Source organism: Poecile atricapillus, chromosome 21 (genome assembly GCF_030490865.1).
Source record: "Poecile atricapillus isolate bPoeAtr1 chromosome 21, bPoeAtr1.hap1, whole genome shotgun sequence".
Lineage (NCBI taxonomy): Eukaryota > Metazoa > Chordata > Aves > Passeriformes > Paridae > Poecile > Poecile atricapillus.
Window position 1 is genome coordinate 1,702,088 of NC_081269.1, and position 17,660 is coordinate 1,719,747.

At 45.0% G+C, this 17,660-nt stretch overlaps 3 protein-coding genes across 8 annotated transcripts in view; 1 reads left to right on the forward strand and 2 right to left on the reverse strand.

The window, feature by feature from the left end:
- The window catches only part of NF1 (neurofibromin 1), a 69,084-nt gene that overhangs the window by 43,855 nt on the left and 7,569 nt on the right, over positions 1-17,660 (forward strand). For all 6 annotated transcript variants that reach the window (XM_058854760.1, XM_058854754.1, XM_058854757.1 and 3 more), the window contains 14 exons: positions 8,673-9,105; positions 9,342-9,682; positions 10,398-10,600; positions 10,881-11,074; positions 11,438-11,578; positions 11,805-12,084; positions 13,171-13,385; positions 13,542-13,603; positions 13,719-13,833; positions 14,655-14,756; positions 15,609-15,749; positions 16,090-16,216; positions 16,758-16,889; positions 17,410-17,545. In XM_058854760.1, the coding sequence (XP_058710743.1) occupies positions 8,673-9,105; positions 9,342-9,682; positions 10,398-10,600; positions 10,881-11,074; positions 11,438-11,578; positions 11,805-12,084; positions 13,171-13,385; positions 13,542-13,603; positions 13,719-13,833; positions 14,655-14,756; positions 15,609-15,749; positions 16,090-16,216; positions 16,758-16,889; positions 17,410-17,545 (2,622 nt within the window). The remainder of the gene's footprint in view (positions 1-8,672; positions 9,106-9,341; positions 9,683-10,397; positions 10,601-10,880; positions 11,075-11,437; positions 11,579-11,804; positions 12,085-13,170; positions 13,386-13,541; positions 13,604-13,718; positions 13,834-14,654; positions 14,757-15,608; positions 15,750-16,089; positions 16,217-16,757; positions 16,890-17,409; positions 17,546-17,660) is intronic.
- On the reverse strand, positions 358-2,813 carry EVI2B (ecotropic viral integration site 2B). The gene is made up of 2 exons (XM_058854763.1): positions 2,568-2,813; positions 358-1,585 (listed from the first exon to the last, which is right to left on the reverse strand). Exon 2 carries the CDS (start codon positions 1,552-1,554, stop codon positions 715-717), a length of 840 nt encoding a protein of 279 aa, XP_058710746.1. The 5' UTR covers positions 1,555-1,585; positions 2,568-2,813; the 3' UTR covers positions 358-714.
- Positions 4,245-7,676, reverse strand: EVI2A (ecotropic viral integration site 2A). The gene is made up of 2 exons (XM_058854764.1): positions 7,538-7,676; positions 4,245-5,638 (listed from the first exon to the last, which is right to left on the reverse strand). The coding sequence occupies exon 2, from the start codon at positions 5,620-5,622 to the stop codon at positions 4,861-4,863; it is 762 nt and encodes a 253-aa protein (XP_058710747.1). The 5' UTR covers positions 5,623-5,638; positions 7,538-7,676; the 3' UTR covers positions 4,245-4,860.

The following is a 17,660-nucleotide window of genomic DNA, read 5'->3' on the forward strand; positions in this document are numbered from 1 at the left end:
CTGCAAACTCTGCCATTTTGCAGAGCTCTCATGGAAGGCTAGCTTCAGTGACTATCAGCTTCTTTCTATAACTATAAATATTCAATACTGGTAAAAAGTAAAATTATTTACTTCTGATACCAGCCTGCTACTGCCCAGCCAAGGCTGGTGTGGGGTAGATGAGCTGTGCTGGTACTCAGGGCCCAGAGTGGAGCATGGAAAGCACCTGAACACTGGGAACTCGAAGAAATCTCACGTCCATGAACCATTAAATGAGTTTGTGTTGGTAACTGAGTGCATTCTGTATCTAAGCAAATATTCAGGTGGGCTTTAAGTGACCAAAACATCTTTGACTCAGAAAGCTTTATTAAAGTGTCCTGGAATGGGTTGCATTCCCTTGCCCACCCAGGGGAGCAAGGCTGGGTCCCTCTGAAGCTGGGCTGTGTCTGAGCTCCCCGTGTGCCCCCAGCACGCACAGCTGTGTGCTCTGCCTCCTGCACTCTCTGCTGATGGGTGACGACTGGGCGCAGCTCGGATTGTACTCAGAGATTTGCTTCAGGCAGAAGCAGGTTGTTCTCTCTTGTGAAAGCTGAAGTTGGGAAACACCAGGGAAATGTCAAGGAAGTGCTGGGGCCTCGCTTTTCTTGCCTGCATCAACTTCTCCTTTTTTCACTTTTTTGAAAATAAGAAAAATTTATTAAAATAAAAAGGTACTCTGGAATTTAACTTGGCAGTCTACAAAGGGTGTTCTGGCTCGGGCAGTGTTTCATGGATTTCCTGGATCAGTAGCTCAGGTGCTGAGGGCTGTGGTTCCTCTGCTTCCAAGTGCAGTGCCGAGGGCTTGCTGGGATCGGAGATGGGCTCCTCTGTGGATTCCCAGAGCCAGTCTGGGGGTGGTGGCAGGCCAGGGCACACAGCTGGAGTGTCTGGGGGAGGACAGGAGTCAGCTGCAGTGCTGGCTGGCTCCGAGGCAGGAGCTGGGGCTGGGGCCGTGCCGGCTCCGGAGCAGCCCACGGCTGGCGGAGGCGGCTGCCCATTCTCAGTACTGGTACTGAGGTGGGGTGGGTTCTCTGAGGCAGTCAGGTCCTCCTGCAAGTTTGTGCCTTGTTTCAGTCTCCAAGGCAACATAAATAAGACTGAAGAACGCTTGGTGCCATGGTCAGAGTCCATGAAGAGATCTGGCGTGTCACCATCCACGAAGGGGGACCGGCCTGCCCAGTGGGACTCAGCCAGAACAGGCTTCATGCAGCATTTCCACAGGAGAATGATGAGAACTGCCAGCAACATCCCAATCAAAACGAGGCCAATTAGCAGCGCAGCTACCCAGCTGCCGTCCCCCGCTTCCTCCTCCCCTGGCAAGGCCTGGGGTTCTGTAACAGCCAGGGATGTGGCAGACTGGTAGAAACTGGGCCCAGTTGCTTGCAGTTGGTAGAGAGGGCGTTTGTCTGTGCGTGGGCTCGCGGCAGTGCTGCACGTGTGGCTTTCCGTCGTGGCAGCGTGGTGAGGTGCTGCTGCAGAAAGGGAGCTCCAGATTTCCCCACAGAAGAGAACCAGCACGACCTGGTTGCTGGCCATTTCCCTCCAGCCTCTTCACAAGGGTCCACCCCTATTGCAGGGAAGAAATACAACATGGTAACACGCAAACTGTATTTCTGCACTTCAGTGCCATCAGACAGTTCTGTGTTAATACCATCATAGTGAAAATAACAGTCTCCCCCATATTTCACATTTCAAGCCTGTTCCCATCTGCATGATCAGTGGGTTTGGCACTGACTTTACAAATAACAGCAGATTTTCAGCATTATTGATCATATTAATAAAGTGGCCTGTTTGAAGGTGATGGCTTATTATTATCTTTTTCCACCTTATCAGAAAAAGGCATTGGCAGAGCAGTCCTCACAGCGTTTCAAAATAGCATTTATCAATCATGTAACTGGCTATAGACCTGGAACAAACTCTGCAGCATTGACAGGGTTGTCAGAAGTGAAGAAATGGCTTGTTGTGATATAAGCTGAGACAGAAGTAAAAAGCTCTTTACAATTCTCTTAAACTTTTATTCCTGTTCTCATATTTGTTCACCATAGCAAAATATTTAAAAGTTTTCCAAGTACTGATGCTATAATGACACAGCATTCTAATGGTAAAGTATTTTATAAATAAATTCCTGCATGCAGATTGTGCAAATGTTGAGTTGTTGGCATGAAACAGACTTTTTTTCCTGTACTGATTAGAGTTCAGCTCTAAATGTCTCCATGTGAAATAAATGATATAAAATTCGTCCCCTCCACAGCTCTTTTCCTTCTGAAGTCACTTTCATGCAATTTGAGCTAATTCATTAGTTACTATAGTGCTAGTCCTGTGAAGCTATTTCTGGGAAATTAATATGCATGAGTCTTTATGGGTTTACAAATATGCAAAATTAAATTTTAAATGCAGCAGTGTAAACACACACAAGCAGTAAGTTAATGACTCGAGAACATCGTGATCTAAACTCTGTCAGGTTTGTAACGGGTTAAAATGATTCAATCCAGTTTTTATCCAGCTCCCCTCTTTTCAAAATAGACTCAATACTTGAAGTTGATCCTTACCTGTACATTTATGTTCTCTGAAGCAAGCACCGTCTGCCTTTGTTGTTTGGAGGCTCAGGAGAGCTGTCTGTGCTCAGAGTCAAACAGTGTAAAATGGCTCTTCTCAGCAGAAGTTTGTGCAGAGAGGGAGGAAATTGCCACCGCCGGCAGGAAGTGTCTGCGCCGGGCTGCCCGGGGCTCTTGCCAGGGAGATCCTGTGTTCTATGGGCAAACTCCTGCCCTGCCGGCCGTGCTGGGCTTCTGGAAAAATGGGTCTGTGGCTCTTGCCACGGCAGGCACCTCTGTGTGTTTGTGTGGAAATTCTCAAATACCTGTCTGCCTGTCTTTGTAGAAAATAGTTACAGTTTCTTCTGTGTGAATCAAAAACTGCAAGTTTGGATGTGTGCTGCTGATGTAATTCAGTGGTGGGTTTGGTGTGCTCTCAGGATTATTAGTGGGAAGCCACCCTGGGTTCCTTGGTGAGTCATGGAAAGCTGTGTGGTCATGGGATGTGGCTGCTTACACATCCTCTCTTGTGTGGCTGCATCGAGAGGCAGAGGGCAAAACCTGATTTCACCCTCAGCCTGTCCCTACTCACTTGGTTGTTTTTCTGTGTGGACAACGCTGGGACCTGCTGCCATCACTGGTGGAGGGCTGTGCTCTGAGCAGCTGCTTCCCCCTAAGTGTGCCTGTCCAGACCATGGGGTGTAACTCAAGCTGCACTCTTTGGTCTCCGTGAGCATTTTTGCCTGGAAACGCTGCCTGGCGGAAAGAAACCCACACCAAATATGTCCTCGTGGCATTTTGCAATTGTGTTCTGCCAGTAGCTACTGATAGATTCCTCTGCAGCCCTTCCTGTTGTGCCTCCCTGACTGTGCTGCTTCTCTCTGACACTGCCTGCCCCTGCAGCAAATGCACATCATGATCCCACACTCACACTAACTTGGTGTTTCTTGTCTGATTTCTTTGTCTCCTCCCCGTTCTCTGCAACCCCCATAACTGGGAATTCCCAGTTCCAGGCTAAGCGTGCAAACTCCTTCCAACTTTCTTTTCCTCACTATACAACCCACCTTTGAGCCTGGCAGTTGCATTTTTTGAGCTCTGTCTCTCTCCTGGCTGCCACAGCGCTATGGTCCTGCCTCTGCTGCTGCTGTATCTGCCCTGCCAGCCAAGTTAATGGGTGACCTGGTGGAATTGGGGTGGGGGATTCAGTCATCCTGGTCTTCTCAAACTCATACCACCATCTTATGTGTCACAGCTGTTGGTTACAGCTGCACAGGATGTTTGGAGCTTTGGCACTGTGCAGTCTCAGCACTTGTAACCACAGTGCAACAGAGCTCCTTCAGCCCAAGGAGCAGCCTGGGGGAAGTTTCTCACGTTTCCTTAAAAGAGCAAAGCTCTGCTGCAGGGAGAGCAGCCACAGGCACCTCCCTGGAATTATGGGACGGTCAGCTCTCTGAGAATAAAGAAACTAAAAGTTGTGGTTTGAAGGAATTCCTGGCATGTTCTTTTTGGTGTCAGGAGAAAGTGGAGTGTTTCCATGATGCAGGAAATCACAGTGAATCATCAGAGACCTTTACTGAGCTCAGCCAAAGTTACAGGAATAAAACATTCCAAAATGCCTGGTCATGTTTTTTTCTAACATTCTGACTTAGAGAAATAGTATCATGTAAGTCATTTAAAAACTGATATTGCAAGTTTATTGAAGATAACAAATTGAACAAGTTCTCATATTCCAGCAAATACTACAAACTTCATCTATTCATAGACAATGTTGAAACACTGTAAATATGGTTCAAATCAGTCTCCTTCAAATGCAAGTAAGCTGGTTTAAGAAGTTTTTGATGAAAAATCAAAAAGGGCATTTTGAGAGGGACTAGATCCTGGATTAATGGTTGAATCAGAGTTGTGACTAATGTATGGTTTTCTTTAAAAAGCGACTTTATTATGCCTGTGCAGCATCTTAGTGTTCAGACTGTTGATCAGACTGACAGTCTGTTCCTTGTTCTCCTCTGTGGTCTTTGAGCATGGGCAGGTTCTGTCCTTTTATCCTGTTCAGCTCCTGTCACCCTGATTTCTGCTCAAAACTGTAAAACCAGTCCTGACACTCCATAGAGAGAGACATTTAACACAGTCTTACTGCCTCCTGGATCCACACGTGGCTGCAGCATTCCCTCTGGCATAAATGGAAAAACTCTAAAATCTGAATTTAGCTTTCATGGGGGAAAATTCTTGTTTTTGCTTGAAATCCAAGTTTTTGCCTAACATTAATGGTGTAACAAAGGCAAAAAATGAATTTTTACTTGAGTATGAATTAAATCTCAACTACAAAATTGGTTACAATGGGTTTGTGCGACTGGGATGGTTCTTTGCTTTCTTGTTCATTATCTGCTCCTTTGGTGAGTTTCTCAGTAGTTTCATCTTCAGTTTTCTTTTGGTTCACAGCATCCCTCCCTGATAGCAGCTCCTGCATTATCAGCTCAGTTCCACTTGTCTCCCTGGGCATCCTCTGCCACGTTCCTGCTGCTGTAGGCCATAAGCTGTTGGTGGCCAGGAGGTCTCCATTGCTCCTGGGCCTGCGTTTGCCCTGCTGGGCTCTTTTGAGATAGGAGATTTTGTTGGCTACTATGACTGTGGATAGAAACAGGGAGGTGCAGATGAGCACAAGAACTGCAATGGTAATGAAGCAAATCAGTATGAGAGACTTGTTATCTTCACAGGTTTCTTTGGTCACTGGGCTCTTGGGTTTGCTGCTTTTCCCCAGTCCTCCCTTGGGGGAAACTACTCTTGGGGCAGGGGAGGTTGCATTTTGAGTCATGGTGGAGGAGAAGGATGGCAGGGTACTTTGCATTTCAAAAGTAGTCGTTTGGCTGGTGAAATTGAGGCTCAGAGGAGGAGACTTTGTGCTTGGTTCTGTCCTGTTCTGGCTCCCATTGAGGTTTTGGCTGATGGGACTCCAGGTTTCATCTCCGAGGTATGGGTAACCTGTGTGATTTGTACTCGTTTGCAGCCACAGGGAGAAGATAATCATGACAGGGAAGGTCAGGTGTAAGTTACTGCATGTCTTTGTCTTCATCTTCCTGTTGAGACCCCTGCAAAAATACAAATTATGATGCTAGTTTAGCAGATGCTGGTTCTTAGAGGTTTGGATTGGACTTCTCAGGGAATAGCAGGTTCTTGAAAAATACATGGCCTCATTTTGGGGGGATGTAGGAAGATGAGTTCAAGTGCCTGGATTGTGAAAAAATAGATTGGCTCAAACTTCTGACAGTTTAAGGTTTCAGGAAAACATACAAAGATCAAAAAAGGACATGGAGCAAAGAGAAAAATTAGTGTTTCCTACTGAGGGCTTTGTGATGTCAGGACAGGCTCTGGGAGTTCCTTCTCTCTGAACTGCCCATGTTACATACGCATGGTCACCACTTCTGCTTTTACATGAAGACCCTGTGGAGGTTACAGATCACTGGCTGCTTCTCACCTCCCTGAATTCCCCTGGGGCAGGCAGGGGAACCCTGCAGGGAGCAGATGGGCAAGGGAAAAACTTGAACCCAAAACGTTCCTGTAAGTGACACCAATAACTTCATGGAAATTACGTGTAGTTCCTAGCACAGCTGTCTGGAGTACTTTAAAATGCCCAGGAAAATCTTTGTTCTCTTGTTTTTCTGCTTTTTTGTACAAAAACCTCTTTATCACAAATGTACTTCTGGTAATTTTCTCCCAAACATTCTACAGATTATGACATTTTCTTTAAAATGCCACCAATCATTATGCAAATGAAAGTAACCATTCATATGTTTGTTCTGTTTCACATTTGTATGGCATTCAAATGCCACATACCTGTTTAATTTTTCTGGAGGGTAGGAACGAGAGTGGGGTTGGTCTGATACAAAGGTAATAACCTCAAATTAACAATGACAAATGAGCAGTGCTGCTGCTTGGGCCAGGCTGCTCCGGACCTGCCCAGGGCAGGGCTGTATCCCCCCACTGTCTTCTGTCTCTGGTAACTGATGAAAGTGTTTCCTTTGAGTATTATGCACTCTGCTTGGTGCAAGTCAAAATGCTACAGAGAGTGACTAAAAGTAACACTGTTAATTTTTTGTTTGTTGCCTGTAAAGGTAACAAGTGAGAAGTGATGTTCTGGTGTGTGACCAGGTGAAGGGAAGGCAGGGATACACCTGCCTGGTATAAGGGGATCTCTCCTTACACAGCAAGGAGCAACAAAAGATCTTTGTCTTTGATGTTGCTCAGTTCACCCATAACATAAAATTATTCTCCTTCCTGAGCTTAATCCTGTTTGTTCAGGTTGAACTAGAAATCATCTTAGTCATCAGCTACTGCTCAGGTAGGATTTTTGTTTATATATGGTAGAAGTCACCTGGATGCTTCCTTGTAGCATACTTTGAAAAGGAAAAGAAGAGCAAACCCAGCAATGCTCGGGGTTTTTTTTAACATTTCAGCAATTTTGAGCAGAACAGGCAGAGCCAGCAGAGCTTCACTTCAGTGTTCCTGTCCCTGCCCAGGGTGCAGCTCCCAGCTCTGCCCCAGCACACTGAGCCCAGTGTTCATTGTGGGCTCCAGACCAGATGTGCTTTCCTTAAAAATCAATGGGCTCGTGGTGTGAAGGGCTGCTCTTGAAACCATGAGAGCAAAGGGACTGATCTTTAAAGAGATGGTTTGCTTTTTAGTTCAGCCCTTTGTGTCTGAGTAGTGACAGGGTCTCAGTACCCTGCAAGATCTGCAGGGCAGGGACAACAGAGCCAAGTAGTGACTGTCACTGTTAATAACCACTGAGTCTGACTGTGAATAACCTTTAACATGATGAAAAACACAGTTTATCAGCTTCCCTGATTCAGTTGGAGATACTATTTCTACAGTTTGTTAGTATTTTTTAATTAGTCAAACTTCTGTAATACTTTTGCATACAATTTTCTGCAAAATGTAAGAAACTTTGAAGTACAGCTTAAAATAAGAGAAGGAAAATGTGTACTTACCTTGCCAAGATGTAGTCAACAGAACATGGGTGTTTCAGATATTTAGTCCTTAGGATAAGATTTCTTTGTGCATATATTTGACCCTAGGATGCAAACAACCATCAGTGCACAGCAGGGAGATTTGGGCAGTGCTGGTGTTTTTTTGGCAAACCTGTAACTGCAATGACATGTGGCTTTAAGTGGGGAACTAAAACCACAGAGATGACACACTTCCTTTGGGTAACAGCTATACCATGACACACTGGGGGAAAAACACCAACTTGCCCAGCTTAGCTCTCAGAACCACAGGAGGTAACGGGGGAAGAAATCTCTTGTGCAGATGAATGTTCTGTGTTCTGTCTCCTGGGTTGTCTTACACTCAAGTTCTACTGAGAGAAGTGTCCCGAAAACCTTAAAGCTACACCTGTGCTTAGAGCATTTATCAGCTCTTCTGTAGCCTCTTGTTTGCCTTGGAAGAGTTGAGTTAGTGACAGCTCAGAACAGTGACAAGTATTTTAAATAACCTTAAATTTTCACAAGCTGCTGCTGAATTTATTTTTAATTAATTCTTCCTACTAGAATTCAGTCTGCTGTGTGAACCCCAGTCCCAAAATTCAGAGAATCTTTAAATGAGAAAAAATATTCTCAGTTATGTGAATGTTTTTGAAAAGAGGTGTTTTTGTAGCCTCTGTACTCCTCAGAGGACTGACCATTCTTAGAAACACCTCCAAGCATAGGAGTGCTGCAGGATAGAGAAGTTGGAGTGGCTCTGGACTCTCTGAAGAAGTTGGGGTGTGGATGTTTGATTATTCTTAAGACTCCTGAGATAAATATCGTCTTCCACATACAAATATAGATATAATTTGAATCTCTAAGGCTGTTAAAAAGTTAGAGGCACTAGAGGTTGTGGGGCACTTCAGGATGAAGCTGAGTTAAATCCAAGCTCCCTCATCCTGGTGCTAAATGTGGCTGGAGTGTGAGGCAGTGCCCAAGGCCAGTGTGGTGTCCCTGCTGTGGCCAACGGCTGGCAGGGCTGTGCCAAGGGTCAGTCTGGCTCATGGGCAGGATTGGGGGGTGCTCCTGGTGTGCCTGGGCACTCAGGGCTTTGTGCTGTGGGCCTCAAACATAACCCAGCCATGTCTCTCCTGTCTTACAGGTTCAAGACTGGTCAGATCAACGGGGATTTGCTGATCTACCACGTGCTGCTGACCTTGAAGCCATACTATGCAAAGCCATATGAAATCGTGGTGGACCTCACACATGCTGGCCCCAGTAATCGCTTTAAAACAGACTTTCTTTCTAAATGGTTTGTAGTTTTTCCAGGCTTTGCTTATGAAAATGTCGCAGCAGTTTTTATTTATAACTGTAACTCTTGGGTCAGAGAATACACCAAATACCATGAAAGGCTCTTGACAGGTTTGAAAGGGAGCAAAAGGCTTGTTTTCATAGACTCTCCAGGGAAGCTGGCAGAGCACATCGAACACGATCAGCAGAAACTCCCAGCAGCTACCTTGGCTTTGGAGGAGGACTTGAAAGTGTTTCACAATGCTCTCAAACTGGCTCATAAAGACACCAAAGTTTCTATTAAAGTAAGTACTTTTACTGCTGATGCTAGTGATCTGTTATATTTGTATAAGGGTTGGGATATGATTTTACTGTCTCTTAGTTCTCCTCCCTCGTCTCGAGGCAAAATCACAACTTTCTAGTATGCCCCATTAGGAAGTACACAATTTCATACGTTTATCTTTCCTAAAAGTAAAAGTGTGAGGCTTTTCTCTCTCTGTGTGATTACCAAGAGGTGCTGAAGCAGTTCTCTGTCCCCAAGGTTGGCTCAACAGCGGTGCAGGTGACGTCGGCAGAGCGCACGCGGGTGCTGGGCCAGACCGTGTTCCTCAATGACATCTACTACGCCTCTGAGATCGAGGAGATCTGCCTGGTGGATGAGAACCAGTTCACCCTGACCATTGCCAACCAGGGCACCCCGCTCACCTTCATGCACCAGGAGTGTGAAGCCATCGTCAGGTCCATCATCCACATCCGCACGCGGTGGGAGCTGTCCCAGCCCGACTCCATCCCCCAGCACACCAAGATCCGCCCCAAGGACGTGCCCGGGACGCTGCTCAACATTGCCCTGCTCAACCTGGGCAGCTCCGACCCCAGCCTGCGGTACAGAGCTCTGCTCACTCACAGGGAGCCTTCCCTGGCCTGCTTCCCTGTTACACATCCTCTCTCCAGCAGAACCATTTTTCTTTCACCACAGCTCCATAAAATGCAATTTTAATAACTACTGAGTTTCTATGAGTGAAGAAGGGCACACACTGTCAGAGGAAGTGAAGCATCAAAGAACCTTAATTTCTCTTTATAAGGAGAAGTTGTTCTGCTTTGCACTCTGTGTTCATTGGGTACATATGATTTCCATGGTGTTGAGCTTCTTGTTTAAGAACATGGGAGCTGAACCCCTTAGGGCAGCCTGTGATTTGTGTCAGAACAGGCTCCCCCAGGCTGAGTGCTGACCAGAGGCACCTCTGGGCTCTGGGCAGGCTCTCTCCCAGCAGCTCAGGTACACCTGGAAGGATTTAGCATTTCCTGGAACTCCAAGCTGTTCTGAGAAGTCCAGTACACAGCTCTTCACACATACTCTGTAACCTTATCAGAAATGGTTCAGCACAAGTGGAGGGATAATTTCTTCTATTTCTCCAAGGAAATTCTTTTTTTTCTCCAAATTGTAACCAGTCCAGTGAAAAAGTTCAGAATTTAGATGTAATTTCTACTACAACAGCATTGAATTGATTTTTGAAATGTCAGTACTGTTATGCATAACATGTATATGTTCAAAAGTACAAGAAGGCTCTTACAAATCATGTTGTTTGCTTTGTTACAGGTCTGCTGCCTATAATCTTCTATGTGCCTTAACCTGTACCTTTAATTTAAAGATTGAGGGCCAGTTACTGGAAACTTCAGGTCTGTGTATCCCTGCCAACAACACCCTGTTTATTGTATCTATCAGTAAGACTCTTGCAGCAAACGAGCCACACCTCACCTTGGAGTTCTTGGAGGAGTGTATTTCAGGATTTAGCAAATCCAGTAAGTAACTCCAGTACTAGTTGGTGCCAACCATGAACTTGAAAAGATTCTAATCCCCAAAAATATTTTAGATATAACTTAGTCATCTGAGCTTCCTCACTGGCTCTGTTGCTCTGTCTTTTTGCCATGCCTTTTTGAAGCTTCTCTGTTCTCCCAGTGCTCTTTGCTCAACTTGGACAGTAATTATTTTAGGCACTAAAACTGAAAGGAAAAGTGCTGAGGAAGAGTTATTTCTGCAGAGGCCAGTGCTGGCTGTGTGTGATGAGCTCTGTTGTTGCAGGCATTGAGCTGAAGCACCTGTGCCTGGAGTACATGACGCCCTGGCTGTCCAACCTGGTGCGCTTCTGCAAGCACAACGACGACGCCAAGCGCCAGCGCGTCACTGCCATCCTGGACAAGCTAATCACCATGACCATCAACGAGAAACAGATGTACCCTTCCATTCAGGCCAAGATATGGGGCAGTCTGGGACAGGTACGGGTTCTGCATCATTTGTAAACAAACACACGTTTTCCTGCACTTCAAATCAGGTTTCTTCTTACTGGGGTCAGCATTTTATAAGGAATTATACTTTAAAGTGGAAAATAAAATAAAAATATTGCTAAATTATATTTTCTAGTACTGAATCACTGACAGTAAAACCTAATGGAATTCAGCTCTATGCTTCTAAAATTTACATGGAGCTTTTTGCCAAAAGAGTCACTAAAATGTATGCTTCAGTTTGTGATACTTGTGCATGTTCAGCTAAAGAAGTGAATGATTGCTGTTTAAAGAGTGGTTCACTGTGGAAAAGTAAAGTTAATCTGACTGTAAGAAAGGATTCTTTTTCTTGTTCAGATAACAGATCTCCTGGATGTAGTGTTGGACAGTTTCATCAAAACCAGTGCCACAGGGGGCTTGGGCTCCATCAAAGCTGAAGTGATGGCAGACACAGCTGTAGCACTGGCTTCTGGCAATGTCAAACTGGTGTCAAGCAAAGTGAGTTCCCTCTTTGCCTTCATTTCCTTTTATAGAATAATTTCAACTTATTTACTAATGTGACACTGAGATGGTTTCTGGTAGCTCAGGACTGGCAACAGTGCAAAACCCATGATAAAATAGGTTCCAAGCAATGGAGTAATTCAGTGTTGTGTTGATATTTTTTAGTGAAATTTTGAGCTGTGCTCCCTGTTTGAGTAAAACAAAATGGTTGCTCTCTTCTCAGGTGATTGGGAGGATGTGTAAAATCATTGACAAGACCTGTCTGTCCCCCACTCCCACACTGGAGCAGCACCTGATGTGGGATGACATTGCCATTCTGGCTCGGTACATGCTCATGCTCTCCTTCAACAACTCCCTGGACGTGGCAGCACATCTCCCCTACCTTTTCCACGTGGTGACTCTGCTGGTGGCCACAGGGCCCCTTTCCCTCAGAGCTTCCACTCATGGGCTCGTCATCAACATCATTCACTCTCTTTGCACTTGTTCACAGCTTCACTTCAGTGGTGAGCTTTTTTGGATTTTCAATGAAGCTGATTGCTCCTTAATTTGTTTAACAAATATTTGAGTTGTCTTTCTCTGCAAACTATTCTGAGAGTTTGAAAACAGTGGGTTGTAGTTCAGCATGAATACAAATCAGAATGAGGATATGATCTACAAGAAATGAGTATGGAATTAAAAAATATCTTACTTAGAGGAGGTGCATAATGTAAATTGTTTGTATAATGGGTTTCAGAAAAAGAGAAGAAAGTACCAGTGATTTTCTGGTGAGGTAAAGGAGAAAATACATCTGTGCTAAAACTGGATCATGTGCATCTTGTGAAGGGTTGCATAATGTGGTAACAAAAATACCAGTTACATAAGGGAATTGTGAAGTTACAGTGTTAAAACAGGTATTTTATCTACTGTTGTATTTTACCAGTCCTAAAATAATTGATATTAGCAATTTAGCACTTCTTAGCCCAGAACCACAATATCAAACCAGGCTGAACTTTGTGCAGAAGAAAAATTCAAAATTTATGTGGTCTTGTCTTTTAAGTGTCTGAAATCTCATTTTATGTCTGTACATGTCAGCAGGGAGAGTGGGTGCGTGTGCACACAGAGGGGTCTCTGTGTCTGTGCTCTGATGCCTCCTGCTCACACAGTTTGAAGTGCACTGAAATCACCTGTAAGGTCAGAGCTGTAAAGATATTCAGTGCCAGAGCAGGGCCATCATTTTCTTCTGCTTTAAGTGTCTTTCTTCATGTGAGTGTCAGAGCCAAAAGCAGAGTCTGCTGCAGTTGGAACTTCCAGTTCTGTCGGTATTTCAGAGCAGAAACACGTTGGGTTTCCATTCTCTGAATCACTGTGAGGAGAACACACAAAGCCACATCTTTAAACAAGTTCCTCTGTAGCAGTCTCTAGAATCCATTCCTTGTGCCTGATTTTGGCAGCCAGGGCAGGAGAGCAGAGCTGCTGTGCTGACTTGGGGCAGTAGCAAAAGGAGCAGTGTTGGAATGGGCACAAGGACCTGGCTGTTGATGTCCTTGGGGGGGAAGTGTGCCTTTGAATTTCCCTGGTATAAATACAATATCTACAACTTTATTCAACAGAGGAGACCAAGCAAGTTTTAAGGCTGAGCTTGACTGAGTTCTCTCTGCCCAAGTTCTATTTGCTGTTTGGGATCAGCAAAGTGAAGTCGGCGGCGGTGATCGCATTCCGCTCCAGCTACCGTGACAGGTCCTTCTCGCCCGGCTCCTACGAGCGCGAGACCTTCGCCCTGACCTCGCTGGAGACGGTCACCGAGGCCCTGCTGGAGATCATGGAGGTGTGTGGGGCAGGGGAGCTGAGGAACAGGCAGATGTGCCTCCTCCCTGCTGCCAGTTAACAGCTGATTGCTGAAAGCCAAACTTCTGTACATTCCCCATTGTATAAATACATTTTCTCCATGTTACATCTGTTCAAACAATCTAATTCTCTTTAGGCTTGTATGAGGGATATTCCAACATGCAAGTGGCTGGACCAGTGGACTGAACTAGCTCAAAAGTAAGTCATAGACTTCAGACCCTGAGCCCTCCTGCCTGTGCAGTACACCCAGAGTTCTCATCCTCTTGTTATATATACATTTTGTTGCATATACGTGTGCTCTGTTTCTCCACAGGTTTGCATTCCAGTACAACCCCTCCCTGCAGCCAAGAGCGCTGGTTGTCTTTGGCTGTATAAGTAAACGAGTGTCTCATGGACAAATAAAACAAATAATCCGAATTCTCAGCAAGGTATATGGGACTGTCTCTTTTCCTTTGTGACTCATGAAGTAGCTATTTTTAGCTTTATCTTCCCATCAAATATAGAACTTGGCATAATTTCAGGATAAATGTTTTTTCAAGCATATTCTTGTATAGAACTGATTGTAAATACACTTTGTATAGGCCAGGCTTTTGAATTTAAATTGATGTGGTGGCTTCTGAATTTAAATTGAATGAGTTTCATCAGTGCTGTGACTTCTAGAGTACCAATAAGTCTCAGTTTTAAACTCCTGACACAGATGGATCCACCAGTCAGTATGTGAATAAATGAGAAATTTTCTGTTAAGGCATTTACCAGCATGCTTTTAACTCATAGCTTCCTTTTTCTTAAAGGAAGTGAATCACCTCATGTGCTGTTAGTAAATATAGTAAAGAGCTGATTTATATCAGAAAACTGTGAAGCAGGTGCCTGGCTTGACAGTGATGTTCCATCACTCTAAAGCAGGTTGTGCTCCACAGCAAGTGAACAATATACTAAATATGTGTCCTTTAAGCATTTCATTAGAGTTTTATAGACACAAACTTTAATAGAATAGCATCTAAATGATAAAAGAGCTTTTCTCCAGCTCTTATGACCCCCTGCAGTCTGTCTGTTAGGGTACACATTGTGCAGCCATATATTTGTTTCTGCTGTCTAAATCTCCATTTGGAAAAGTCATTGAGAGTTGATGTAAAATGAGTTCAGGCTTTGTAAGTAATTGAGAAAAATAATGTGCAGAGCTTTGATCTTACTTTTACAAAGCAAAATGTAATTATGGTTGTATTTTTAATTACTCTCTTTTTTCAAAAAGGGACTTGAGAGCTGTTTAAAAGGCCCTGATAATTACAATAGCCAAGTTCTAATAGAAGCCACAGTTATAGCCCTCACCAAGCTGCAGCCTCTTCTTAACAAGGTAAGTCACTGGATTTTGAATAAACAGAGAATGCATTTTGTAAATTATGATTATGGCTATAATCTCAGAAATACAAGTTAAGTGTTGAGGTTTGTGAAGTTCACATTTTGCTGTGACTCGTGTCAAGGAACACATATGGGAAGTGTGGCAGATTGTGGGACCAGTGCAAAGGCTTGAGAAGTGCTGGGGAATGTTCTGTTCTGCTTCAGGAGCAGAGCCCTGGCATTTGGGCAGGCTGTGCCCAGGCTGTGCCTGTTCCTTCCACAGGGTTGCAGCCTGGAGGAACAGCCATGTGTGGGGTGCAGCTGGTTCAGGCAGCCAGGGCCACTGCCAGGCTCCTGCCTGAGAGCACAGTGGGGGCACAGCAAGAGCAGAGAGCAGCCCTGGTGGGGAGTAAAACCTGGTCTGGAAAAATCTCTGCTCAAGGGGCCCAGGATGTGTTTGAGTTGAGCTGTTTGCCAGTTCCTCCCACGTGTGGTTCTGATTTGATGAGGAAGTGCCTGGCCAGTTCTGTGTGCAGAGCTGCAGTCCGTGTTCAGGCTGGAACAGCAGACCCATTTCTGGTCAGGCTGGCACAGGGCAGTGGGGGTCTGACACTGTGTGAGCAAGGAAGGGATGTAGGTGACGAGGAATGGCTTGGGAGGTGCAAACCAGGCTTGAAATTAGTTTCCTTTCTACTGTTCACCCGTGAAGTGCATTAGCAGATCCGTGTGAGCATCTGCTCCCTAGGAATGGCTGTCGCTGAGCACAAAACCTGCTACAAGGGGGACAAACTCTCCCCTCCATCCTGGTTGTCTTTCACCTGCAGGAACTGACTCTGAAGTGCAGTGGTGGCTCTTTTTCTCCCTACAGGACTCCCCTATGCACAAGGCTCTGTTCTGGGTGGCCATGGCCGTGCTGCAGCTGGATGAGGTGAACCTGTACTCGGCAGGGACAGCCCTGCTGGAGCAGAACCTGCACACCCTGGACAGCCTGCGCGTGTTCAATGACAAGGTGAGCACAGCCTTCACTTGTGGCAGCAGTCAGAGCTGACAGAAAAGGGGACAAACCCCACCTTTATCCTTGTGAACACTTGTTAAGCAACTAAACCTGAATTGCATTAGAAATTGTTTCATTTGGTGATACCCACAGACAAAGATGTGGAGTGAAGCTGTCATTACTCTCTTTGAAACTGGAACAGAAATGTCCAGGTGTGATCTGTAAGAAAGTGTTTGATATTTTCCTGTAGCCTCTAAAAGAACTGTTCTGTCACTTAAACAAAAAACCCAACGAACTTGAGACGTCCTGAGTAACTTCCAGTGAGGTGCTCTTGTATTTTGTTTTTGTGGGTCAGAGCCCAGAAGAAGTGTTCATGGAGATCAGGAGACCACTCGAATGGCACTGCAAGCAGATGGATCATTTCGTTGGGCTAAATTTCAACTCCAACTTCAACTTTGCACTAGTGGGACATCTCCTGAAAGGTAAGAGTGCATACTGCTCTTTCTTTGAGATGAACACTCTTACTTGAGGAATAAAAACAAGGCAAGGGATAACAGGCCCACACTGGGTGGGGAATTTTGAGTAATTTGGATTACAGAGTAGATAAAGAATTAAACACTCTTGGATTAAAGGACTTCTCCAGATTTCCTTTATATGTCTCCTCTGAAGGTCTTCAGCACTGCTGCTGAAAGTCTGAACTGTCACAATGTGCAGAGCTTCGTTTACTGCAGTCTTCTTCCTTCAAGAATGTCTCTCCCTGTTTGCCTGTGCTCAGGCTCGCTGGGTTTTTTAGAAGCCTGATTTGTGAGATAACAGATACAATGTATGCACAGACATTTAAAATGATGCAGTTTTGAGAGGAGGGACAAGAAAGAATTAGTCTTAAATGTGCCATTTCTAGTAGCACTGTGCTCTCTTACCCTTGAGATGGAATGTCTGAGAATGTGCTTATAAATGCTTTCAAAATATTTAGTGCTTCATAAATATGGATTCAAAAGTTAAATACAATCTCTTGTTTCTTAGGGTACAGGCATCCTTCCCCTACCACTGTAGCAAGAACTGTGAGGATTTTGCACACACTCCTTGCTCTGGTTAACAAACACAGGAACTGTGACAAGTTTGAGGTGAACACCCAGAGCGTGGCTTACCTGGCAGGTAATGAACCAAACCTCCTTTCCAGTCTGGGATGACTGAAAACGAGTGGATTATTGTGGAATTCCTTCAGCTTCAGGATGTTAAAATTGTACCGGCACAAAAAGAACTTGTAACTGGTGGGCAGGAGTGTGGGCGAGGGGGCACATCGGGAAAGCTTTTTGGGGACTGAGGGGTTTGCCAGCACAGCACATCCTCTGCAGCTTTGGGATTTCTGCAGGAAGGCCGGAGGTTTCTTGGTGTAAATAATCCAGTGTAGGCCTGACAGCACTCACATTTCCAGTGGTCTGGACATAGAAATTGTGAACGTGAGGGCAAATTCGTGAATCTTGCCATTGTAACTGGATGGAAAACAGAATTCTTTTTAAATGATCTGCTTTTAATCTGTGCATTTCTTAAGGTGTAACTGCAGCTCAGTGATGTAAATGTCCATTGATGTATGTAAGAAATGCAGAGGGATGGAATACTCATATTGTTCACTGTGTTCCTGCTGTGGAAAGCTTCCCTTGCCTTTGCTTTGCAGCCCTGCTGACGGTGTCAGAGGAGGTGCGGAGCCGCTGCAGCCTCAAGCACAGGAAGTCTCTCTTGTTGACAGACGTTTCAATGGAAAACGTTCCCATGGATACATACCCCATCCATCACAGTGACACGAGCTATAGGTTGGTTGTCTCACTTTTAGCCCAGTTACTCACATTGCAAGGCTTGTTCCTGTAGTGATTGAGCTGTGGTGTGCTGAGAACTGAGCCCCACTGATAGCACTGAGTCCATGGGCTG

Excerpts from the sequence above, each read along its gene's own strand:
- EVI2B (XM_058854763.1), bottom strand. The coding sequence starts at position 1,554 with ATGGCCAGCAACCAGGTCGTGCTGGTTCTCTTCTGTGGGGAAATCTGG.
- EVI2A (XM_058854764.1), bottom strand. The coding sequence starts at position 5,622 with ATGAAGACAAAGACATGCAGTAACTTACACCTGACCTTCCCTGTCATG.